The sequence below is a fragment of the Corythoichthys intestinalis genome, chromosome 10 (genome assembly GCF_030265065.1).
Source record: "Corythoichthys intestinalis isolate RoL2023-P3 chromosome 10, ASM3026506v1, whole genome shotgun sequence".
Classification (NCBI taxonomy): domain Eukaryota; kingdom Metazoa; phylum Chordata; class Actinopteri; order Syngnathiformes; family Syngnathidae; genus Corythoichthys; species Corythoichthys intestinalis.
Genome location: NC_080404.1, coordinates 6,614,025 through 6,640,508, shown reverse-complemented (window position 1 = coordinate 6,640,508; position 26,484 = coordinate 6,614,025). Strand labels below are relative to the sequence as shown.

The 26,484-nt window shown below is 39.2% G+C and overlaps 1 protein-coding gene across 4 annotated transcripts in view; it reads right to left on the bottom strand.

Moving 5' to 3' along the window:
- Nucleotides 1–23,974, bottom strand: part of ercc6 (excision repair cross-complementation group 6) — a 62,994-nt gene extending 39,020 nt beyond the window's left edge. Inside the window, exons 1-7 of one of the 4 annotated variants that reach the window (XM_057848080.1) lie at nucleotides 23,904–23,974; nucleotides 22,510–22,679; nucleotides 20,625–20,853; nucleotides 16,254–16,374; nucleotides 16,059–16,173; nucleotides 13,417–14,122; nucleotides 7,271–7,402 (exon numbers count right to left, since the gene is read on the bottom strand). In XM_057848080.1, coding sequence (XP_057704063.1) covers nucleotides 7,271–7,402; nucleotides 13,417–14,122; nucleotides 16,059–16,173; nucleotides 16,254–16,374; nucleotides 20,625–20,853; nucleotides 22,510–22,669 — 1,463 coding nt within the window. In that variant the 5' untranslated portion in view covers nucleotides 22,670–22,679; nucleotides 23,904–23,974. Of the gene's footprint in view, nucleotides 1–7,270; nucleotides 7,403–13,416; nucleotides 14,123–16,058; nucleotides 16,174–16,253; nucleotides 16,375–20,624; nucleotides 20,854–22,509; nucleotides 22,680–23,566; nucleotides 23,863–23,903 lie in introns of those variants that run through there. The other 3 variants (XM_057848079.1, XM_057848078.1, XM_057848081.1) reach the window with 3 other exon arrangements.
- Nucleotides 23,975–26,484: the final 2,510 nt, after the last annotated feature.

Genomic DNA, 26,484 nt, shown 5'->3' with positions numbered 1-26,484 from the left:
ATTTCCACTCATAGAGACATAATCTAAAAAAATAATAATCCAGAAATCACATTGTATGTTTTTTTAAAATAATTTATTTGTAATTTCATGGGGTTCATAAGTATGTGTACCCCTGAGAATAAGCAACAATTATGACACTCAAATTGTTGTCAGTCTACATTAAAAAAGTCCACCTTTACCCCATGAGTAACCACCCACCCACCACCCATTTCAGCTCATTATTATTACCTGTGTGTGCACCCCACAGTCAGTCATAATCCAACTGCTACACGGGCAAGACCAGAGAGTTTTCGAAAGACACCAGAGAAAAATATCTTGAGCTCCACTAAGCTGGAAAAGGCTATGGGACAATTGAAAAGCAGTTTGGAGACAATAAATCAACAGTTGCAGCACTTGTCAGAAAAAAAAAAAAAAAAAAAAGGCTAAACATGACCGATAATCTACCTCGGACTGGGGCTCCATGCAAAATCTTCTTTTGGGGCATCACTAATGATGAGAAAAGCTCAGCCTAGAACCACACGGCAGGAGCTGGTCAATGACCTTAAGAGAGCTGGATGCACAGTTTCAAAGGCTACTGTCAGTAGAACATTACGCTGCAATGGTTTAAAATCAAGCATTGCTCAGTAGGTTCCCCTGTTGAAGCCATTACATGTGAAGGCCCGTCTGAAGTTTTCCAGGGAGAAAGTCATGTGGTCAGATGAGACCAAAGTAGAACTTTTTGGTGCAAACTTTACTTGTCGTGTATGGAGGAAAAATAAGGATGAGTACAATCCCAAGAACACCATCCCCACTGTGATGTATAGGGGTGTAAACCTCATGCTTTAGGGCGGCTTTTTGGCAAAGGGGACAGGACGACTGTACTGTATAGAGCACAGGATGAATGGTGAAATGTATCGTCAGATTTTGGGCCACAACCACCTTCGCTCAGTCAGAGACTTGAAGATGAGTCATGCCTGGATCTTCCAACATGACAATGATCTGAAGCAAACGGCCAAGCTGACCAAGCAGTATTTGCGTAAAAAGAATATTAAGGTTCTGGAGTGGCCTGGTTAGTCTCCAGGCCATAATCCAATTGAAAATCTTTGGATGGGGCTGAAACTTGGTGTTTCTCAACGACAGCCCTGAAACCTGACAGATCTCGAGAAGATTTGTGTAGAGGAATGGGCCAAAATTCCCGTTTCCACATGGGAAACCTGGTGAAGAACTACAGAAAGCGTCTGACCTCTGTAATTGCAAAAAAAGGCTTCTGCATTATATGTTAGCACTGATTTTCCCAGGGGTACAAATACTTATAAACCCCAATAAATTACAAATAAAGTGTTGAAAAATCATACAATATGAGTTCTGGATTTTTTTTTTTTTAGATTATGTCTCTATAAGTGGAACTGCATCTATTATTGAAATTTCAGACCTCTACCAATTTTCTGAGTGGGTGAACTTGCAAAATCACAAGGGGTGCAAATACTTCTGCTCCTCACTGTATATTATTTTCTTTTTTTGTTGTTGTTAAATCTGTAAAATAATGAATCATAATTTTAAAAAATCTAATTATAATTGAGACCAAAGATCTAAATGCCAGATTTTATACGGTTAATATTTAGAAATTGCTTCAAATACAGAATTCATTTGCCCCACAATAGGTTAAAAGTTAAAACCTTTTTTTTGGTTTGTTTTTTAAAGTATTTATTCAGCAGTTTCAGACAAAGATTGAATACCGTAATTTCCCGAATATAAGGCGCACCCGTGTATAACACGCACCCCAAATTTACTTGTAAAGTCTAGGGAAAATGACTGTACCCGTGTATAGCGCGCACCCTAATTTTAGCACCAAAAAATAGAATACAAGAAAACAGAGCTCGTGTACAGATACAGAAATGTCATTTTACTGACTGGTGAAACACAGCACAAGCATAGCACATTGGTAGTTCAAAACATTACCGTAAACTGACAATATGTACAGTAATAATATGATCAGATAACTTCTTGAACTTACCAGAATCCAGGAGAAAACAAAACAGATGTGACTTTTCTTTTAAAGGCTGCTGTATAACTTGCTCGTTTCATCATGATGAATAAATGTTTCTTCCATAGACTGATACGGTACAATAAAAGTGAGGATTTACGTCGGAAATCGGAAAGCGCATCGCTGTACACTAGACTGTAACAATAGGAACTATTGTTATTTGGGTCTGAGTTTCCCAAGGGACATATATAGTTGACGGACACAGGAAGTCTGTGTTGTGTTATGTTTGTTATGGTCCGAGTTGCGGAGCTGCAATAAACGTTGACTCAAAGGAGTTCAAGAAACTAAATGCTGTGCTTTATGAAGAGTGAAAAAAACAGAATTTAATACAGACGAAATCATTCGGCCGATCAGAGTGAAGTATTACCGAAACAAAATGGTGACATCACGTACCGTAATGGTCGGCAACGGATCGCCGCATACGTTTCTTCAACACAACATGGCCGTGCCAATAAAAAAAAAAAAAAATAGTTTTTTATATATATACAGGGGTGCACATAAGTGGTCCGCATGCGCGCATGCGTACTGGACGTAGACAAACGCGCTGGCCCTCAACGGCTTCCATACGCTTTTGCGTACCGATGGCTGACCACTGTATTTGCGGCGGACACGAGAAAATTACTTCTCAAAATGTCGAAGAGGCAGGCCACACTGAGCAACTACTTCCGTGTTCCCCCACCCCCGTCAAAAGACAGACAGACGACAGAGACGTCACCGGAGCTACCGAAAAAAAGGACTTTTGCTGAAAAGTGGCTACAGGAGGTACCATGGCTAGAAGCAAATGTACCGTGAGAATCCCAATGTCGCCGATAAGAGCAGCGCATTTTATGTAGGGTCAAAGAATTTCAGCCATCCAAACTTTGAAAAGCACGAAAAAAACAGAGAACATGTGGCAATTAAGCAAACTATCGATGTCAAACAGGACCCCACTCGCCCTATGGACAAGTGGCGGAATAGGGCGGAATAAAGGTAATGAACAGCGACATGCACTGACAAACGTGTTTTTGCTCGCATTTTACAAAGCTAAACATGCACATTCAATGAGGTCTTATGAGGAGGACATCCCACTTTTAAAAAGGCTTAGAGTTAATGTGGGAGCCGCATAATGCTCTTTATTTTGAATTGGTGCTTTTTATTTCTTTACATTTCACTTCAAAGTAATGGCAATTTTGTTGTGCCAGTTGATGTTAATCAAGCATTAATTGTTAATATAATTAATTAAAGTTAATTGGATCTATGTAAAGCTTGTCATAAATTTATCACATCAGGCGGGTCGGCTCAAGCTCAATGAGGACCAAGTCACATCTCCAGGTCCTCCTCTGAGAACCTGGGCAAAAAAATTATGTGCACCCCTGTATATATAATATATATATATTTCTGTCTCCATCCATATACCCGTGTATAATGCGCACAATGATTTTACAAGTTGATTTTGGGGAAAAAAAGGGTGCGTTGTATTCGGGAAATTACGGTATATGATATATCATTCACTCATTCCCTGCCATTGACTGCGCTGTAAGTCAACCATGCACTGCCTTCCCTACCAGTCAAAATGGATTAGAAGCCGATTGCCGTCAATGGCAGCAATTGAGCAAAATCAAATTCAACAGTGAATTCCTTAAAACCAGATTTTAGAAAATGACATTATTGCCACTGTCTGATGTAGCTGAGTGTGACACATCACTATTCATTTACAGGAACTCAAATAAGAGCCAACACAAATAACTTTATGTGAAAAACTAGAAACTGCAATTTCTGGAGAAATTAGGATGGGGCTTTGCTGTGGTTGATACTGATCTATCACGTCAGTTCCTGTTGATTTGGGGACGTTTCGGGGACACTTTCTGTTGATATCAGGTCAGTTCCAGTCAGACACGTGCTGGGGGGGGGGGGGGGGGGGGCGGGGGGGCGGGGGGGCTCCGGAGTGACTGTGGACCATCTATGGCGCGCCGATGTTGTTGACGTGTGGGCGCTCCCGTCAGGAGTGACATTTCACGCGGGGCAGCTATTTTTTGGCAAAACGCCGGATATTTACAACGAAGTCCGCCAAAACATTGTTAGCGACTTGGCTGCTATGAACAACCTCGCTTTGACAATGAACAGCTAATGATATTAAGAGTGCTGTGCTTCAAACTCGTCCTGTTTATGAAACTCGATTGTCATTGGTGTTGTGTAGTAATGAGCAGACGTGACTTCAGCGGCGCTTGCTAACTTTTTTAATGCGCGCACACACTAGATATCATGAAATGGCAAACTAGATGTACTACGTCCCATGTCATTGGCTACGTGAGCCCAGAGTGATTATGGGAAACGTAGTCCATATACTACATCGATGAATTCTAAACTGTGATGACTGAATGGAAGTTAAGAAGGCCAAATCAATCCATACCAGTGACTATAGATAATGTTGCAAATATTGTTTATTCAGTACGTGACACAGATGGATTCGGACTACAAATAGGATGTCTTGGTCATGTAGTAAACCTAGCTGCTAAGAGAGCTGTAGCAATCAACAGTGTGCCCTGCCTCACTTTACAAACAGTAAAGATTGTTCTCAGCACTTATATACAAAATTTTTTCAGCTCAGTAAGAAGTAAGCACATAAATATTATGCACTAAAATGCATGTTTATATGATGGCAATTTAAGTTTTGCTCGTTAGCAAAATCGGATCGAAAATCGTGTCCCCCATAACAAAAATCGTACCGAACCATGACTTAACTGTATCGTTGCATCCCTATGGAACACCATTGCAGAAGCTTTGACAGGAAACGTTTTCATTTGCCTAAATGCTAAAGTTATTAAGTGCCTTTTTTTTTTTTAAAACACATTTTATTTATTCTGTGTTTCTGTGCGGTATCAATATTGTTATTTTTACTTAAGAGGCATGGTCTATTGTTTTTGGTTGTGATTTCTTAAAAAATTTTTTTTGAATTTAAGAGTAAATATTTATCGCGTTTAAATGGGTGTACTTGATCTATTAACATATACTGTATTCGCACTGTGTTATTGTAAATTGGTTAAAAAAAAATTGGGGGGGGCGCAATAATATTGCATATCGCAATAATTTATGAGAATAAGTATCGCACACTAAAATTTGTTATCGCGACAGGCCGAGTGTGTGTGCTGGCCAACTGTGCAGGCACACCACCGAGTACTGTACTTTACTTGAACACCAAAAACACCTTTAAAATAAATAAATAAATAAATAAATGAATAAAAAAAAATCCGTCTATGTGCCGCTAAGCCGCCGCAATAGATTGCCCGTGTTGCATCTATTTCCTGGACACGCAGAGGACCAAGAAGTTAGGAAAAATTGGGAGAAAAATACCAATGGAAAGGACTTTGTTCCTAATCACAACAACTGGGTGAGTCTTGATTAATAAAATTGAATCTCGTTGCAGTTGGATCGTCTCATTGAGTGTTCTTTATCATCAAGAACACCAGCAGTAGACACCAGCAGTAATTGTAAATGCAGGTAGTCGGCAACTGTGTGCTTCATATTTAGTCGAATGAATAATAACTGAGACGATGCAGCATGTGCAGATGTTTATTTGTTGTACAACGCTGAATCTCATAATTGCCTAATGCTAAAAAATGTATTCCTCAGTGTGGGCATCTAACGTACAGGCTAAGGTCATTAGCCAGTAGTTTGTCTACCCTGCTTGCTGGTATATCTTATCTAGAAAGCCTTTGAATGGGGAAAATATATCTTGACAGAACATTTTTTTTCATCTTTCATCTTTTTTTTAATCTGGGCCAGTGGGAATGGGCATTTAATTGTGTATTGCTGAATTAATTTATTTACTGATTGTATTATTATTTACTGTTCATGACACCAGGTTTCTTGTCCGTTCTCTACACGTTATCTTGAAAAGTACACGTCTTTAAGTTCTCATTTTAATCTAAATTTAATATTTGCAATCCTTCCCTTTATTTCATTTTCTGTGATTAGGGTGTTTGTATGAATCTTAATGTGATAACTTGGTACATAATTACAATGTTATTATTCTATAACATTTTATGTCATGACTTTAATAATTATTGGGTGCTGGAGTTGTCAAATATGGAAAATAATGAATGTAATAGTTTTGAAAAAAAAAAACTACTGATGGTGATTCAGTGAACATCTGATGTGGTTTGTTCTCCAATGAACAACAATTTGAGGAAGGAATTTTGTAATAGAGGTTTAAGGACGAAAAGAGGCAAAGACTGAGTCACAGCCAGAAAGTGTTGATGACAGTGTTGTTTTTCTATTCGCTATTCCCCCCTCCCAATTAAGGTATTTCACAGTTACAGCCAATTATACTGTAAAGCTGGTTTAACAAAGTTGTTGCTGTTGTAAGGTGTGTTAAATTCTTTTTCATGTGCCTCTTTTGATCTATTTAGGACCTGCCCCTCTATCGGTCTCTTCATGGCCCTGCTTCCAGTTGAATTGGGGACATTTCTGGGACACGTCCTGTTGCATGGCTGTCAATGGCGTCGACTTAGTCGGGCGCCAGTTGAATGTCAGTGGGCTGTAATGGTAGGTTTTTGTTAAAAAATCACAACCACATCGGTTTTTCTGCCATTAAAAATGAATGGGAAATTGGACGTACATGGCCGTCAATGGCATTGACTTCCTTGGACGCCAGTTAAATGTCATTGGCTGTCATGGTAAATGGTCAAAAATCAAAACGTTTTCCTGCCATTGAAAATTAATGTGAAACTTGCACATACATGGCTGTCAATGGCATCCTATTAGAAATGAATGGGGCAGTTTTTGACTAATTTTGGGGGAACCGTAAGTTTTTGGCAAATTCTGTATACAACTTTTATGCCCCTTACCGTCCTGGAATTTTTTATGTGTAAATTATGCGATTTGGTCAAAAATTCTACACTAAATACATTTTGAAAAAAATACTTTATTTTTTTTCTCAAAAAAAAAAAACCTATGTACGGGTGAATGGAAGATTATTTGCGGTTATTTGAAAAATTCTATGTCGTTCGAGATTCCAGTCATTTTGATAATTGAATGACAACGATCGGTCAAACGGTTTGGGTTGTGTGGCCCGCCGAAGAAACACCATTTAAAAAATAAAAAGAAATTTTACTATCTTTTCCTTTGCTTTGCAAAGCCCCATCTAATTAAAAAAAAAAAAAAAAAATCAAAAAATAGTGAGAAAGGAAGTTGCACACGAGAAGAATCAAGAAGATGACAATGAATTATCCACAGAAGAATGACTGAATCCCTATCTTTACAACTTACTTGTAAAGTTTCTTCCAGAGGAAACCAGGTACTTTGAAGCCTTCGTCAAACTCAGCATCGCTGTCGTCCGTCATTTCCTCACCCCTTTCCCGCTTCTCTTCCCTTTCTTGAAGACGCTGTCGCTTCCACCTCCTAAGAGGAAAAAGTACAGCCTAATGAAGTTGCGGTATGAAAACAAATACAGTAGTTCATGAGTAAGGAGCTTGTCTCGAAGCGTTAATGACGTTATTAAGTTGAACAGAGGCTAAGACAGATTCATAACGCCTTTAAGAGCTAATTAATGGATGGATGCCCAACAAAAGGTGTGCGGAAGGCAACTGTTAAGAGTGGTCCCTTAAGATTTGGAAGCTCATCGGTCTGAAAAAAAAAAGGTAAATGTAAAGGAGAAAGGGTTTAATAGTGGCGCAGCAAAAGGCAGTTAGAGGCAAGAGTCGTCACGTAGCAAATGAAGATTGATACAGACAATTAGTAGTGCAAGTTCCCCAGAAAGGTGTGAGGTGGAGGGGATAAGAATCCATCTTCATTTGGGCCTGGTCCTGTCACCCTGCCACAAAACTGCTCCTTTAGCTGGGCCTGTGAGACTGTGCTCTCTAATTAAGTCAAGACTAAGCATTGGTTCAGTTAATTACACTTTTCTGCCCCCTCTGCACCAACACCGTCGCCACCTTACCGCCTCCGCCCAACTACAAACTGCTCTAATAACATCAGCGCTCGTAAGGCCGGCCTCACCCGGCCACACCGTATCGGTGCCACCTAACCGACATCCAATCATTGTAGTGCAGAAAAAAGGACGCATGCCAACACAATTTATTTGGCAGCTATAAATATGAAATCTCATTAGGGCTGCTCTTCCCCTAATTTGAGCATGAGAGGGAGTGAGTGAGTGCGCTTATAAAACAATGAGCAGGAGGATAATTAGGGCAGATCGAGAAGGGGAAAAAGAGCAGGGAGTGAATTTGCTTCGTCAAGAAACAGCTGCCAATCTCATCTGGGATTAACTCTCCCTTTGGCACCGTGCAGCCTGCATAAACCAAATAATGCCAATAACAATAGCGTATTTTCACTATGCCTTTCCATATGTTATATAAAGTTTAAAGAGAAAAAAAAAAAAAAAAGCTCAATCTTGTCAATTGTCCACTTGCCTAATAAGACTTGCTGGTGAAACTTTGTAACACAGAACATCAGTGTAACCCCTGGAGCAGCCGTTTGCTTCCCTAAAACATTTTTCACCATATGAAACAATTAGCGGCAGCACTAAAATAACATCATCGGTATCGGGGAGTACGAAGATATAATATGCTGATGCTGCACAATATGTCGTTTTCGAAATCTACCGTGCAATCATGTGACATTCGATCATTCTTCTGCCACAGACTTCATTATATATTGACGGGACACTAGGCCGATTAATAGGGGGCCTATCTCCGCCAAAGCTGACCGAGCGGAAACACAGACAAAGAGCTTTTTACATTGAAAATTCTTGTAAATAAATGCGTAAATCCCTAAATTCTTCATAGATATGAATGTGAAAAGGTGTCTATTCTTTGTTTAAAGAGCAAAGAACCGGGCAGTTAGCATTTATTTTACGTAAATATGTAAAATGTGCTGCTAGTCTTTAAGCCACTGTGGCGCTGCCAGATCACCACAAAGAGCTTTTTAAGTTAAAATTTCTTGTGAATAAATGCTTAAATCCCTGAATTCTTTATAGATATGGATGTAAAACAGTCTTGGTTCTTGGTTAAAAGCAAAAAAACAAAACAAAAAAAAAACAGGCAGTTAGCATTTATTTTACGTAAATATGTCGAATGTGCTGCTAGTCTTTAGGCCACTGTGGTGCCGCCTGATCACCACATAGAGCTTATGTTAAAAAATCTTGTGAACAAATGCTTAAATCCCTGATTTCTTTATAGATATGTACATAAAACAGTCTCGACTCTTAGTTGATAGCAAAAACAAACTGGGCAGTTAGCATTTATTTTACATAAATTTGTCGAATGTGCTGCTAGTCTTTAAGCCACTGTGGCGCCACCTTATCACCACAAAGAGTTTTTAACGTTGAAAATTCTTGTGAATAAATGCTTAAATCCCTGGATTCTTTATAGCAGGGGTCATGAATTAAAAATCCTCTGGGTCCGAAATTAAAAAACAATCTCGGGTCCGGAAATATTTTGGATAGGGTTGTTCCGATCATGTTTTTTTGCTCCCGATCCGATCGTTTTAGTTTGAGTATCTGCTGATCCCGATATTTCCCGATCCGATTGCTTTTTTTTTGCTCCCAATTCAATTCCAATCATTCCCGATCATTTTTCCCGATCATATACAATTTGGCAATGCATTAAGAAAAAAATGAATAAAAGTCGGACGAATATATACATTCAACATACAGTACATAAGTACTGTATTTGTTTATTATGACAATAAATCCTCAAGATGGCATTTACATTATTAACATTCTTTCTGTGAGAGGGATCCACGGATAGAAAGACTTGTAGTTCTTAAAGGATAAATGTGACTTTGTATATTGTGACTAAATATTGCCATCTAGTGTATTTGTTGAGCTTTCAGTAAATGATATTGTAGCCATGCCCAAATGCATGATGGGAAGAGCAACCATGACTGTGCGTAGTGCTACCAGTTGATACATCTTCTCTGCGTTGGGAAATAACATAGGGTGTTAAGAAAAAGATCAATTACTACCTTGCTTTCCCACATTTTTCCTACATTATTTCTAATCGTAGGGAAAGGGATTGTAAGGCTTTAGCCGATTAAAAAAAGGCTTCAAAGGCTGCCAAAATTCACTCTACTCATTTTACGCTGTCTTTTAGGTTTCTATATAGGTACAACGGCGCCATTACAGAATGAGCGCGACAATGCGTGAGTGGGGCGTGCAGCTCATGCATTAATTGCACTAAAAATTTTAAAGTGATACATTTTTTAAAAAATTAATTACCGCCGTTATCGGGATAGATATGATAACCATATATTAAGCTTAAACTAAAGACTCTGGATGAGTGTAACACATTAAATTAAAACAATTAAAAACGATTTAATTAAAAAAAATATATATTAAAAAAAGGCATGTCTGATATTTTTTTGCCGATTCCGATACTTTGAAAATGATGTGATCGGACCCGATGGATCGGGACGCCGATGGATCAGGACATCTCTATTTTTAATGCTTCTTTTTTTCCAAAAAATACAAACGTATCTTTAGGTGGCCATGCTGATAATTACAACATTCAAAATTGTAAATAATATATAAAAGGTGCATGACACTAAAAAGTGCTTTAACTGAATCATTAAATAGCAACATAAGAGCATGTTCAAGACTTCTTTTATGACTTGCTTTATTTTTTGACAGACCTCTTCTTTTTGCTTTCCATGAAGCAATGTTTCAGCAACTGCACTCATACAATCTTTGACAATCGGTGCGTCACTGAAAGACTTTTTGTTTTGACCCAATATCCACGCTATTCTGAGGGAGCATTCATTTGAGCGTTGCTATGCAGTGAATGAATAACCCATGAGCATTGAGGTGCGATCATATTGAGCCCTTAATTCCGCTATTTTTTGAGAACGGATGGCAGAGTTCATAGGGAAACTTTGCGAAAAAGCTGCGTGTTTCGTCTCATAGTGCTACCGTCTCTGATCAGATTGAGCCATAGCGGTCTTGTGCTGCCGCCAGGTAAAATGAACAAAAATGTGTTGGTCCACTCCTCCTTAAACACCCTGTTTTCTGCATCAATCTTGCGTAGTTTCGAGCACGCCATTTACCGTACCTTTTTCGCCTCTTCCTCCAACTTCATTCGGCTCAGTATTTGACTGTCACTCCGCGGAATCTGGAAAGTGAGTGTGAGCGGCCGTTTACATGGTGACTCTCCGAGAACACGAAAAATTTCAAATTTGCATTTGCGTCTCCATTTGAACAATGTCACAATTCCGCATGAAAACGATGTAGTATTCATGCCAGGCCCTAGGGGGCAGTGCATATTTACAGGGCGACAGAGAATGATGCACTTTGACCCAGCCAAGCTCCCTCAGCCCGGAGAAAAAATATGCCCGCCCACTCGAAGCAATGGCATTTTTCTTTTGTTCTGTTCAACAAGGCACAAAAATTGAAACATTCAACATATTTAATTTAAAAATATTATTAAAACAGTAAATTAAAGCCGACATTCCACCATATTTGCTTTTTTTAATGTTTAGTAGCACCGCTGCGCAGGCCCAATGTGACATCTGGGAGTGCTGACGTTAACGTCGCGGTCTCGCGCCGCGGGAGCCTTTAATATGCATGCCGAGGAAGCCCCCCTCAATTCCCAGCAATCGGATTCTTCCACTTTGGAGGCAGAATTCAGAATTTTTCGTTTTCGCCTTCTGTCTTTGCCGACGCCATATGCACCCGAGGCAAGTTCGCTACTCAGTCATTGCGTCTTTGTGTCGCAGATTCGCCATGTAAATTACCCTGAGAGAGACATGCTGTTCTAAAAATAACTTTCAAATGCTTCACTCCCATTGGCTGGCTCACGCGCGATACCGCTAAGGTTTTTCTTTGTTGCCCACCTCCGTTTTGCAAACCCGCAGACAAAAATGATTTTTGTTGTTGCAACGAGTATTAGTCGCGACAGCTTGAGATCCGGTCCAGACGGCTTGGGGGTCCCGAACCGGACCAAGGTCCGCGGTTCCATCACCTCTGCTTTATAGATATGGACGTAAAACAAGTCTTGGTTCTTGATTAAGCAAAAAATCCGGGCAGTTAGCATTTATTTTACGTAAATATGGCAAATGTGCTACTAGTCTTTAAGCCACTGTGGCGCCGCCTTATCACCACAAAGAGTTTTTAATGTTGAAAATTCTTGTGGATAAATGCTTAAATCCCTGAATTCTTTATAGATATGGACGTAAAACAGTCTCGATTCTTGGTTAAAAGCAAAAAAATCCGTGCAGTTAGCATTTATTTTACGTAAATATTGCGAACTATGACACCAATGACGTAGCGGCTAATTTTTCCAATTGATTTTTATCACGTTTCAAAATGCATGCATGGTACGAAAAATAATTACCTTGAACCCTAGAACAAATCTCGCCTGAGACAATGCTTCCTGTTTGTATGCGGTACAGCTTTCGTACTTTTTCAACCTAAATCCGGCGTTGGATTGCAGCATGTGTTTGAGAATAATTGTGACAGACTTCGATCGACTGAAGCGGAGTGTGGGACGGCCCCCTACTTGAACTCGTGGCACAGTGTCTGGGGAATATGTCCCGTCAATATCATTATGAAGTCTATGGCTCAACCTTTTTATAAAGAGGCAGAGTCGCGAAGACCAAAGCCACTTTTGGACTTACATCCTGCTAAATTCACATGTAATGTGAGTGTGACATGGAATTTACCCGTGTCATGGCTTTCAGACATGAGGAGACACCGGCAATTACCCGGGTTAGACACTAGACTTGTCCCGTGTTGGCGGCTCGGCGCTTTCTGTGTGTGGAGGGCAAAGGACGGGTTTTTAGAGACTTGGGTCCTTCTTGCTACTGCTAACCTTCATTCGCCTCCTTTCCAAGGAAAACTTCCAAACCTCAAGTTCTCCTCCACCTGTTCCCTGCTCTAACAACAGATCACAAAGTCATCTGCAAATACCATAGTCCTTGGAGATTCGTGTCTAACCTCGTCTGTCATCCTGTCCATTACCACAGCGAACAAGAAGGGGCTCAGAGCTGATCCCTGATGTAATCCCACTTCCACCTTGAACTCTGTCACACCAACAGCACACCACACCACTGTCTTAGTCTTCATAAATGTCCATCACCACTTGGACATACTTCTCTGACACTCCAGATTTCCTTCACCAAAACAATTGTTCCTCTCTGGACACCCTGTCATAAGGCTTCTCCAGATCGACAAAGACACAATGCAGCTCCTTCTGACCTTCTCTGTACTTCTCTATCAACGCTAGAAACAATATTGAGTGCAATAATCCATTTGAATTGTCACCATCATGAAACCTCAAAGCAATAACGCATTGGTAACGTTAAGTCAAAGTTTCTTGAGCAATTTGGATGTTTTGCAAATGTAACACGTAATACGGCGGTTTAACATCTACAAAGTTTAGCGGGCTTTGTTTTCATATATGTTGCAATGACGGCTGTACCTTATTCGCTTCCGGTAATATTTCAGATCCCCGTCATCTTTGCATTTATTCTCTTTACTCTTGGAGACATTGTCTTCATCTGAACTCTCTGGGGAATAGTCATCATCAAATTGCTGTTTCTTGACAGGCCTCTTGCCCATTGCTTCATTCTTCCTCTTGTACGCTTTTATCTCGTACTCATCATTGTCACTGTCTTCTCCGAAGCCTTCTTCCATGGCTTCTCGTTCCTCTTGTTCAGCATCGAAGCCTTCGTCGCTCGGCAGGTATTCGGAGCCGTCGCTATCAACATCCTCGCCTTCGATTTGAGGTTTCCTCTTTGGCTTTGGTGCTTGAGGCTCAGACTTTGGTCTCGCCTTTGGATGTGCCTTCAGAGCAGTTATCTGGAGCTTTCGCATTCGCTTTCGAATTTTCTTTTCCTTCAAGGAGCAGGGTTTTCCTTTGGATCCTTGTCTGTGCGCACCAGAGATCCTCTTCTTTTTCAAATGAGGGATTTTCTTCCTTTCAGTCGCCAGCTTGGCCTGGTCGGCCAGGTACTGATCGAAGGCAGAGTTTTCGGCCAGCATCAGTTTACGAGGCTCCTTCTTCACGTCCTCCTTCTGTGGGATTCGTGTGCCAAAAGGTGTCATGTGACCTGTCCGAATTAGCTCCTCCCACTCGGTCTCTTGCGCTGGCATGAGCATACTGCCGAGTGTGGAAGGGCCAGCTTCTGGTCGAGCACACACAAATATTGGCCAGAATTAGCACCTAAGACCTGTAACTAATGGTACATTCCACACAGTGTTGTTTTCATCAACAATGACAATAACAAAAATATTTCGTCGATGAACAATTTTTTCAGGACGATGACGTTATGACGACGAGCTAAAAACATGACTTGGAAGACTACAACATAAGGAGACGAATACCACTTTTCGTCTGTCGAGACGACAACGAGACGAAAATGCGACATGGTTTCTGGCATGTGTTCACACCTTTTCATATTGTGCGTGGAGTATGTCAGGTTGCATTGTAGCAGCGTTTTGGTCATGTCACTCATGTGAGATATGCTGCGCCTCTCCCTCACTCTCCTCACGGGAGTTTAAGATGTGTCTAAAGCTAGGCTTCATCTTGCTTGTTTGGAAACATTGTAAGATTTGTATTCTTATCTGGGCATGAGAGAATATGCAATGCTCCTCTAGCCTTTAAATGTCTGTGCTGAGTGATCATGAGACGCTAAATGCAAATCCTAGCGTAAGCGTAGCATTCGCGTTAGCATTAGCCAATGTTGTTTTTGGTGGCCCTTTTAATTTACATCTTAAGGCTGAGTTATGCTTCTGCGGCAGACCTACGCTGTCAAGGCAGACCCGATTTACGACCCTCCGCCGTAGCCTCACGTGCACCTTCACAGATTCCTGACTGGGCGTCATGTCAACGCGTGGTGACGTGAGACAAATGGACTGTGTGTCCCCTTAGCTTGTTGTTTCCGGTTCAGCGCAAGATCACAGCCATTTTCAAACATTGCTGTGCTACATACAAAAATGGACCAAGCCGACGAGAATATGATGGAAGAGGTCCGCAAGTATGACAACCTCTACAATGTCTCGTCAAGACGTTATAAAGATTGCCAAATGGTAAGCAATTCGTGTAAGGCGATTGCTTAAAATACGGCGGTCAGAGATTGCATAAAAATATCGAAGAACCTCCGAGACAAGTATGTGTGTGTTCGGAAGCGAATGGCCACCTGAAGCGGTGACACAGTCGGCCAAAAACTGCCATCTTTTTATCACTTAATGTCGTTTTTTTGGTTGGTGCCCTTTATCATTTATATGATCAACATTTGTTGTTCAATGTTGATGAGCTGAAGAACCACATTCAAGCGTTCCATCTCCGTTGGCATTGTTGTGTAACCGGAAGAAAATTAGAAGAAGTCGACAAGATTACCCCAAAACCGTACAAACACAACGCAACACCCCTCCAGTGGCTTGGGGTTGAATTACAGAGCAACGTGTTCCCTTGCCGCAGAACGCCGTAGTCGCTACGCTGTCGCCGCAAGGCAGAAGCATAACTCAGGCTTTAGTCTTAGTCTTTTGGACGATAATACTTATTAGTCTTTGTCACATTTTAGTCATCCCAAATCTGATTGTCTACCTCTAGTTTTTGTTGATGTTTACTAAAAATGCTTTTGTCTGTAAAATTAAAAAGAATTACTCCAAAAATAAATTATTAATAAAGGTTTTCATCTATTTCGAATGAACAATGACAAATGAGCACATACTGTAGCGTCTACTAATTTTTAGGAGACTTTGTCTACTAAAACTAGATGAAGACGAAAACATTTTTAAATGACTAAAATATGTAAGTCTAAGACAAAAATTAAAAGGGCTGCCAAAACAACACTGATTCCACAAAAACAAGAACTTTGGCCACTTTGGTGTGTTACTAAGGGCAACTCAATGTAAGGTTTTGCATTATTGGTTATACTTACTATGTCAGTTTGTTTCTTTTATTATTTTCCGTATTTTAAAAAAATAAAACATTTATTGATTGCGGCAAATGGAACTAATGAATAACTACATTTTAACTAAACAGTTTTAGAGGGGAAAAGTTCATGGGACATATTCAGTTTTCAGTACACCACACTACGTAGAAAAATGTGCTTTTACCAGAGTGTTCTGCATCCTCCGCCAAAAGCTCATCTTCAAACCTTTGGGTGACCTCTCCTCCCAAAATAGCCTGAAGTCGCTTCTGTTTGGCGCGGACCTTTTTGAGCTGCTTCTCCTGAATCCGAGAAACATACACACAAAAACCTTTCCAGTCACTCTAATTACCATACATGTACAAACATTTAAATAAAGTACCTTATTTTCTTTCTGCCTTTTGACAGATTCAATCTTTCTGCTGATGTCTTTACTCGACGAAGCATAGGGGGATAGCTGCTCAATAATCTTACTGATATGCTTCAGGGATATTGTAACGGACCTAAAAGTCAGAAAGACACAAATGATTAACCGATAATTTTTTTTTTTTTTTTTTTTAAATACAGCTTATTCTCACTGGTCACCGGCGTACTGTAGCCCATCTACTATAACTTTGGTTGATATTTGGAGTACAACAATCACATAAAGAAAGGAAAATAGGAACCCATTCCCACTATTAATTCATTATACTTCACAGTAATATTCAAAGTATAGTCTGTATATCTAAATTTACAGCTTGCATTATGCAACTGATCTGGCGTCAGATGATTAGATGCAAGAGTTATCAAGCATTCAGTCAGAGAGCTATTAACCATTACCGTAGTAATTATTGTGCTTGTAGTGGTGCGTCGTTTAATGCTAAAGGTGTGTCAGATACTTTGATTAGCTAACTTTAGCTACATACGGGGACAAAGTACTGATAAGATAATTACTAAATGGTTATTAAATGTTTGCTTTTACCAATGAAGACTCACAATAAAGTATTGATTGCTATAATATTATGTTCCATGATTGATTGCAGTAAGAGACATTTTAGAGATTGATAACTAGAGATGTTTAGCTCTTGATAAAACTGCCTTGTCATTCTGATCAGTTTAAACCGGCCTAAGTTCCACAGGTCAACTTCAATACAAGTCACAGACATTGAGAAACTAAAACTGTCTGGGACATTTAAGAAATCATATTGTTGTATTTTATTACTTGCCAAATGCTAATGAATCATGAAATGTATTTGATGAGATAATTATTAAGTCGTTATTATATATTTGCTCTAATCAATTGCTGCCCGCAATGAAGAAATGCTTTTGCTTATTATTATTGTTCACAAAGAAAGAATGTTTTGTCTTGAAGAAGCCTCTTGCCAGGTCAAGGGCAGAAGAGGCCGCTATGCATTGCTGAAATGTGCTGACACACATGTACAGTGCCCTCCATAATTATCATCTGAAGATGAGACCAGGATTGAGCTTTTTGGCAACAAACACTCTAAGTGGGTCTGGCGTGCCACGAAAGATGCGCATGCTGAAAAGCACCTCATACCCACTGTGAAGTATGGGGGTGGGTCAGTGATGCTGTGGGGCTGTTTCGCTATCAAAGGCCCTGGGAACCTTGTTAGGGTGCATTGCATCATGAATGCTTTGAAATACCAGGACATTTTAAATCAAAATCTGTTGCCCTCTGCCCGAACGCTGAAGAGGGGTCGTCACTGGGACTTTCAGCAAGACAATGACCCTAAACATATGGCCAAATCTACACAGAAATGGTTCACCAGACACAAAATCAAGCTTGTGAAACATTATAGGAGAAGATTAGGTGCTGTTTTGTTGGCAAAAGGGGGTTGTACAAAGTATTAACACCAGGGGTGCTAATAATTGTGACACACATTATTTGATGTCAAATAATTATTTCTTTATGTAGGATTTTTCCCCACTGAATAAATGCACTTGTATTGAAGGTTGGATTTTTCTTTTTTTCCATTAAGGTCCCATATTTTTTTAATTAAAAATATATTAGAAGCTAAAAAACACATCTTAACCAGGGGTGCCAATAATTATGGAGGGCACTGTATACAATTCCACCTACATGCACACACATAGCCAAACAAAGACAAGAAGTGTCGCCAGCTGCTTCCCCTTTTAGGGCAAGACACCCGTCTGTTGCTAGGGCCATTCCAAATAAAAGAGAGGTGAAGAAGGGGCTAGTCAGAAAGACTGCGGAAGCTCTATAGTTTCCCATCCATCGCCTTGCAAGCTTTTCAGCTTAATTGAGTGCCTTCTCTCCTCATTTTGGGTAATATTATAAATGTCTACCAAAGGATTTGTGTTTGAACTTGACAAGTACTACAAACGGTACATTTCTCCAACATTTCACGCTACAATGTAATGTAATTAATTTGCTACATATGATTTGGATCTTCAACTAATCACTAATTATTTATGCTATTTAGGGCTGTCAAAATTATCGCGTTAACGGGCGTTAATTAATCTTTTTAATTAATCATGTTAAAATATTTGAAGCAATTAACGCAGATGCCCCGCTCAGAGAGATTTAAATGAAAGTACACAGTGAAACGCTCACTTGTTGTGTTTTATGGAGTTTTGCCGCCCTCTGCTGGCGCTTGGGTGCGACTGATTTAATAGACTTCAGCATCCATGAGCATTGTGTAAGTAATTATTGACATCAACAATGGCGGTCTACTAGCTTATTTTTTGATTGAAAATTTTACAAATTTTATTAAAACAAAAACATTAAGAGGGGTTTTAATATAAAATTTCTCTAACTTGTACTAACATTTTTCTTTGAAGAACTACAAGTCTTTCTATCCATGGATCGCTTTAACAGAATGTTAATAATGTCAATGCCATCTTTTTGATTTATTGTTATAATAAACAAATAGTCCTTAAGTACCATATGTTGAATGTATATATCCATCTTGTGTCTTATCTTTCCATTCCAACAATAATTTACAGAAAAATATGGCATATTTTATAGATGGTTTGAATTGCGATTAATTAATATTTAAGCTGTAATTAACTCGATTAAAAATTTTAATCGTTTGACAGCCCTAATGCTATTAGTAGACTAATCGGTTCAAATAAAAATGGCGTTCTCTGGGATTATGATTTGCTATAAATGTGCAAAAAGTATGCGCTAAGGAAAGCTGGCATATCAATAATATTTAACTGAATTTCAGTTTTCCAAATTAAAAAGCTGATGTTTGCTAACATCTAATTTTTCAATAATATTTAACTGAATTTCAGTTTTCCAAATTAAAAAGCTGATGTTTGCTAACATCATTGATTAATTGCAAAGATAATGTGTGTGCTTTAACTGACAACTACAGAAATCAGAGAATATTGTACAATAATTGTATAATATTGCATGCCTAATGATGTGTACATGTATATGTATATGGCTTTCAGTAGGAAACACACAAATAATCGCGACATATTAGAACAGGGATCCCCAACTACCGGGCCGGGGACCGGTACCGGTACCGGTCTGTGGCGCATTTGCTACCGGGCTGCAGAGAAATAATATTTTGTTAACAACCGCTATCTGGCCTGTGCCTCTTGACATATGACTAATCAAAGTAGAAATTTGTGTATGTCAATCTTTAGAGGTTGGCTGCCATTACTGGGGTGTTTGCCCACCTATGGCAGCCTAGCGTCAGTCAATGTAACAGTAACGTTAGCTTCTGTTGGCTATGTGCTGCGGGCAGTGAACCTCAGGAATGGCAGACGGGGTACTTCCGGTCGTTTTGCTCGGATTAGTGAATAGATGGGGTAATATAACTGGATAGGATATTGTCACTGAAATCCATTGGAGCTTCCATCGAGCATCTATTTTTTTATAGAAATGTGCGCCTGTCTTAATGACGTAGGCGCATCAGATTTTTTTCCGAAAATAATAAGGCCACACGTTAGCCAACATGACTGAAAAAAGATGTCTTTCGACCGCTTTTTTTTTTACGGGAAAAAGGCCACTTGCTAAACCAGAAGAGGAGCCTACAGCCAAGTCCATTCTGCATAATATGTGGCTAAAAGCTAGCAAACGAGGCAACAAAAGCGAACCGTATTGCTAAGGCCAAGACACTTTTCGCAACGCATCCAAATAACAGAGGGGCAGGCGTACATATATCTCTGTTGTCAGGCTGTTTCAGTGGACAGATATACGCAAATAACGGCAGACGATACCTTGTTAAATGCGCTTTTTAAAAGTTTTGCGAGCTGTGGGACACTCGAAAAATGACTCTCATACTCTAATGCTAAGCTAAAGTGTACCTCTATGTGCATTTGTGTGAAAATGCGGAATGCGAAATTGCCTGCAATCAAGGATATTTTCCATCAAGTTTTTGGAGAGGCCGATGTTAAAAAAAGTTGATTCGGTGAACGGTGAGTTACATTTTCCCTGCCCTGAATGATCGTTTTTAGCCCAGTTGTGTTATTTTATATTTACTGTAATTTTCTGCCATACATTCCGTGAAAAAAAGGCGCACATCACACCAGTCAGTGGGGAATTAAAAGGTTGAGGACCACTGTATTAGAACATCCACCACAACAAATATAGATGAGTATTTGAATGCACGTATGTCTCATGTTATTCACCACAAAAAAAAAAAAGAGAAGAACCAGATACTGCCATGAGTGTGGCTTGTTTATAATAATACAACATTTCCATTTCAAAAAATCTGTTTTCTGTGTACCTCCCTTTGTGTTTTTATGTTCTGCGCTCTGTTTCAAAGCTTTTTGTTACCTCACGTCATCCAGCACCGACTCATACTCCTTCTCGGCCTCAGCTTTGGCAGCAGCCTGACTAGCCTCCTGGATGGCCTCGTCCACCTGCTGCAGGACGCCTTTCTCCAGGACATCCTGGTCGTACACAGCCACACCAAGACCGAGCAACTCGTCGGCACCGGAACTGGCAGACGCTCCTTGGATGCGCTGGCGGTCGATATGCAGCAAAGCGCCGGCTCTTTTACCACCTGAATACAACAGTGGATGACATTTTGAAACATTGCAAAGGGGTGAAAGTGGCTAGAATTTCTTGCCGGAACTCCCTTGGCTCCAGCACCCCCGTGACCTTCGTGAGCTTAAGCGGTTCAGAAAATGAATGAATGAGTGAATGAATTGATAGGTTTCATAAATGCATTAGGCTGCTGCATTAGTGGAAAAAGGCATAAATGAGAAACTGATTTCCATTCGAAATAGTATTTTTCACTGATTTATAAAATTCCATCTAAAACGCCAACTAATTTTTATATTTCCTCAAATTTAAAAGCAAAACCTCAATTTTAACAATTCAAGAACATAACATATTATGCACAGTGAAATGGAATATATTTTAAAGACATATGGAGGTAGATTTGTGTTTTTTTATTCAATCAAAAAAAAAGTTGCTTCAATCAAATAAAGTTGCTTCAATCTAAATATTTATTTTCAATCGAAGAAAAAGTCACTTAAATCAAAAAAATGTGTTTGAATGCATAAATAAATTTGAAACTCAAAAAAAGTATATTTGAAAACATTTTCTTTGATTGAAATTTTTTTTTTTTTGATTTGAGTCAAGTTTTCTTTGATTGAAACAACATTTTTGATTGAAGTCATGTAATTTTGCGTTTGGACCACATTTTGGCTAGGACATTTGTGTCTTTATTATTCAATCAAAAAATAAGTTGCTTCAAACAAAAAATATATATTTTCAAAAGAAAAATCACTTCAATCAAAAAAATTTTTAAAAATCAATCGTAGAAAAAAATTTGAATGTGAAAAATTATTTGAGACGCAGAAATTCGCATTTGAACACTATTTTTCATTCAAACTGTTTTCTTTGATTGAAGCAATCCTTTTTGTGTTTGAGCCATATTATGGGTAGGACATTTGTGTCTAAATCATTCAAACGCAATAAAAGTTGCTTTAATCAAAAAATTATTTTTAATCAACGAAAAAAATCATTTGCAAAAATATGTATTTTTTTAAAAATATATTTTAAATTTGAAATATATGTATTTTTTATTGAAGTGAGGTAGTGAGGTAGATATCCGTGTCTTTTTTACAGACGCTATTTTTTCATTGTGACATAATTTGTTTAAAACTTTATGCGAGTGAATAATTTTTTAAAGTTGATTTTTTTAAAACAAAATATTAGACGTCAATTAATGATTCTAAGCTAAAAATGACAGACATTTTGAATAATAAATATAATTAATGACCTTCGTTTTATGGCTGGGTTGAAACAAAAGCAGTTGCGCGACGTCCGTAAACAGGGTTTTCAGGGTAAAACGGACAAATTAAAAATAGTTCGAGGGCTTAATGTGCCATGAATCTGCTATGGCAGCTATTACACATATTGTTCTATCAAACACAACAGTTGTTTTGGCTTAAAATACAGCAGTTTCTTTTAAAGAGGAGTGCAAGAGCAGAAACTGCTTAAGTCTTGTCTGTGTTTTCCGCCATATGTTAATCTGACGTTAGTAGATTGTTCTTATTGGAGATGCGTGTGTGGCAGCATGGCAGGGTTTTTTCCAAACATGGGGTTTTGACAGTTGCCGTGGCGTTCCGCCTGAAAAGTTCTTCCCGGTACGCCGTTCCACCTCGTTCCGGCTCACTTTCACCCCTGGGTGTCATTGAAAATTTCTCACCACTGCTGCCTTCCCCAGCCTCGTTGATATCTGTGCCAGGAAAAGCAGCCTCGGGGCCTTGAGAACAAAGAGCTGAGCCGCCATGTTCATCTGAACCTGCCCTGGTAAGAGCAGCAGAGTGTGAGGATGGGGTCTGGTCCTCTGATCCATCTACTGGCATGGTGATGTGGCTGCAACAAAATAAGACAGGCAGCCCCATTAGTATTGTATAATCAATTTATGAACTGCAATAAATGTATTGCAATCTAACTACTGTATAGGAATATATATTATAGTGTTTAAATCTAGGGTTGGGAACCTCTTGGTACCTCAGGAAACAATACAATTTGTGATACAGAGCTCACGATAACGATGACCTCATGATATGGCGATACAGCAATTATCGATACATTGGTCAGGAAATCATTCTAGGATATTCTACAAAACAACTAATAAACAAAAACCACAAGTTCTTTTCACCATCATGCTGTGACTTGGAATGAGTTTATCACTAATAGGTGTCCAATCCATTTGAACTGGGAGGTTGGCAGCATTCAATCATCCACTGCCTTCCCTCCCGCTGATATGGGGGCATTCCAAGTTATTTGCTGTTGATTTTCAGTCACTTCCTGTTGATTTTGGAGCATTTTGGGGTCACTTCATATTGATTTTAAATTCCAGGACAGTAAATGACCCGGCAATCTCCCCCAATTGAATATACAGTGACTCAAACTCAACAGGAGGTGACCTGTAAATGCCCTAAAATGAATAAAAAGTGACCTGTAAACGCCCCCAAACTGGGAAAAACTGCCCTAGTTTCACCTCCCAGTCTTAATGGATTGTGCATCAAATGCTGTCAATGGCAGCCATAGAGTTTGATTTTGGTAGCAACTAGTTAGTTCCTTGTTTATTACTTAAACATTGACACCTTTTTAAAACGATACATCGTTTCTTGGCAGGAGCATATCAATAACCTTTTGGGATACAAAGTATCATGAGCTATCACCATTTCGATATTTTGTCACACCTCTATTCAGAACAATAACAGACCAGTATATTGTTTAAAACAATAACAGACCAGGGCCAGGTGAGCTTGCTCTTACTATTGCCGTCCATGTACTCGACGCTGTTCCGGCAGTTGTTGATACGTCAATTAACGTATGTATCACAAAGCGATGTTATTTTGTCCAAAAGAACCATTTTAATCCAGAACTATTTAATACAATCAGTCAGTGCGGTATTTGTCTCATAGCAGTTCATTGTTTCCATGGGCTAGGCTAGCCTGCTAAATAAATGATTTGCCTTTTAGCTTACGAATTATACATACACGACCCAATAGACTGACTCGCTAAGAATACTTGAAAGACAAAAGGCAATTATGATGTGCATAATTGAGAAAAAGACATAATACTTACACAACGTGCAGTTACACAACATTAAAGCTCTGTCACAGAATCTTCCGGTGCAGAACTAGGGTTGCCAGATGGGACAGACAGTCTCCAGTCCAATCGCACGGTAAAATTTTTACAGCACAAAAAAAAAAAAAAAAAAAAAAAAAAAATCCTGCAGTTCAAGATAGGATGCTTCCCTTATAAAACTCAATCTTTAATCTGATATTATAACTGGAAAACTCAACAGCGGGAGACACTTTGTCGAGGAATCATTGCTGTTTTGCCGCTAAGCAACAAGGGAGATGTAGTTCTTCTTTAGAAAAGGTTCCAATTATTTTATTTTCATTTCCATAAACACAATAATTAATAATTAACCATAAATGTATTCATCAATAAAAATACAAATACACGCATGTCAATTGAAAGCAGTAATAACGCATATTAACACCTCCATATATACATGTCATTTTTGGAATTATTGTTGACTGCTTACCTGCTAGTTAGTACCATGGCCCTGGTTATTGCCTACAAATCTGAAATAAAATGCAGTACACCACGCGCTGTGAGGCGCTAAAATGCAAGATGTAATTAGAACAAATAAGAGGCTGCTGTAAGACAGCAGTGTTGCTGAACTTGAATGTATAAACATACAGGTTTATCAATTAAAATTATGTCAAAGGTAGCCCAAATTTTATCAAACCACCTAATGCATTTTTCTCCCGCACCAAGCCATCGAAAATAGCCCAATTGGGCGGGAACCCCTCCAATCTGGCAACACTGACCGCCAACTCGTGTTTTTTTGTTCTGTAAGACAGTGCTCTCTAGCGGCGTTATAGATTTACATCTCTTTTTGTCCTCCAGATGGCGACATAAAACCACTTTCTATTTTTGGTTACCAGTGAACAGTGGGATGAAAAAGTATCTGAACCTTTTGGAATTTCTCACATTTCTGCATAAAATCACCATCAATTGTGATCTGATCATTGTCAAACTCACACAGATGAAAATACAGTGTCTGCTTTAACTAAAACCACCCAAATATTTACAGGTTTTCATATTTTAATGAGGATAGTATGCAAACAATGACAGAAGGGGGAAATAAGTCAGTAAACCATCACATTTAATATTTTGTGCAACCCTCCACCCACCAGCAGCAACCAACTTCAACCAGACGCCTCCTGTAGCTGCAGATCAGTCTGGCACATCGATCCGGACTAATCTTTGGCCCATTATTCTTTACAAAACTGCTGTAGTTCAGTCAGATTCCTGGGATGTCTTGCATGAACCGCTGTCTTTAGGTCATGCCAAAGCATCTCAATGGGGTTCAAGTCCAGACTTGAATTGGCCACTCCATAACGTGTATTTTGTTCTTCTGAAACCATTCTGAAGTTGATTTGCTTCTGTGTTTTGGATCATTGTCTCATTGCAGCATCCATCCTCTTTGAAGCTTCAACTGTCTGACAGACGGCCTCCTGTTTTCCTGCAAAACATCTAATAAACTTTTGAATTCATTCTTCTATTAAGTTGTCCAGGCCCTGAGGCAGCAAAACAGCCCCAAATCATGATGCTCCCTCCACCATGCTTCACATGGGGATGAGGTCTTGATGTTAGTGAGCTGTTCCATTTTTCCTCCACACATGATGTTGTGTGTTACTTCCAAACAATTCAAGTTTGGTTTCATCATTCCACAAAATATTTTTGCCAAAACTTCTGTGGAGTGTCCAACTGCCTTTTTGCAAACATTAAATGAGCAACAATGTTTTGGGTTTTTTTATACAACGGTGTCTTCCTCTGTGGAGTCCTCCCATGAACACCATTCTTGGCCATAGTTTTACTTATAGTTGATGTGTGCACAGGGATATTGGATTGTGCCAGTGATTTCAGAAAGTGTTCATCAGACACTCTAGGGCTCTTTTTTACCTCTCTGAGTATTCTGCGCTAAACTCTTGGCGTTATCTTTGGAGGACGGCCACTCCTTGGAGAGAGAAGCAACAGTGCAAAACTCTCCCTATTTGTAGACAACTTCTCTGACTGTCAATTCATGAACATCCAGACTTTGAGAGATGGTTTTGTATCTTTTTTCAGCTTTATACAAATCAACAATCCTTTATCGCAGATCTTCAGGCAGCTCTTTTGACGGAGCCATAATGCACATCAGACAATGATTCTCATCAAGACAATTCTTACCAGGTGTGTGTTGTATCATGGGCAGGGCAGCTTTAAACCACCTCATCACTGATTGGGAACACACATTACTTCAAATGTTTGGTAAAAATTTGTTTCAATTGCTTTTTAAGTCTCCTTTGGCACAGGGTTCAAATACTTATTTTTCCTTCTTCTGTCATTGTTTGCACACTATCCTCATTAAAACGTGAAAACATATGGGTGGTTTTAGTTAAAGCAGACACTGTTTTTACATCCGTGTGATTTTGACAATGATCAGATCACATGTGATGGTGATTTTTTTGCAGGAATGTGAGAAATTCCAAAAGGTTCAGATACTTTTTCATACCACTGTAGCAGCAGAAATGAGAAGTCTTAACGAATATCAGACAGAGGAGATCAGCAAATTTACAGACACTTCGATGTCTGTTTTACATTCACG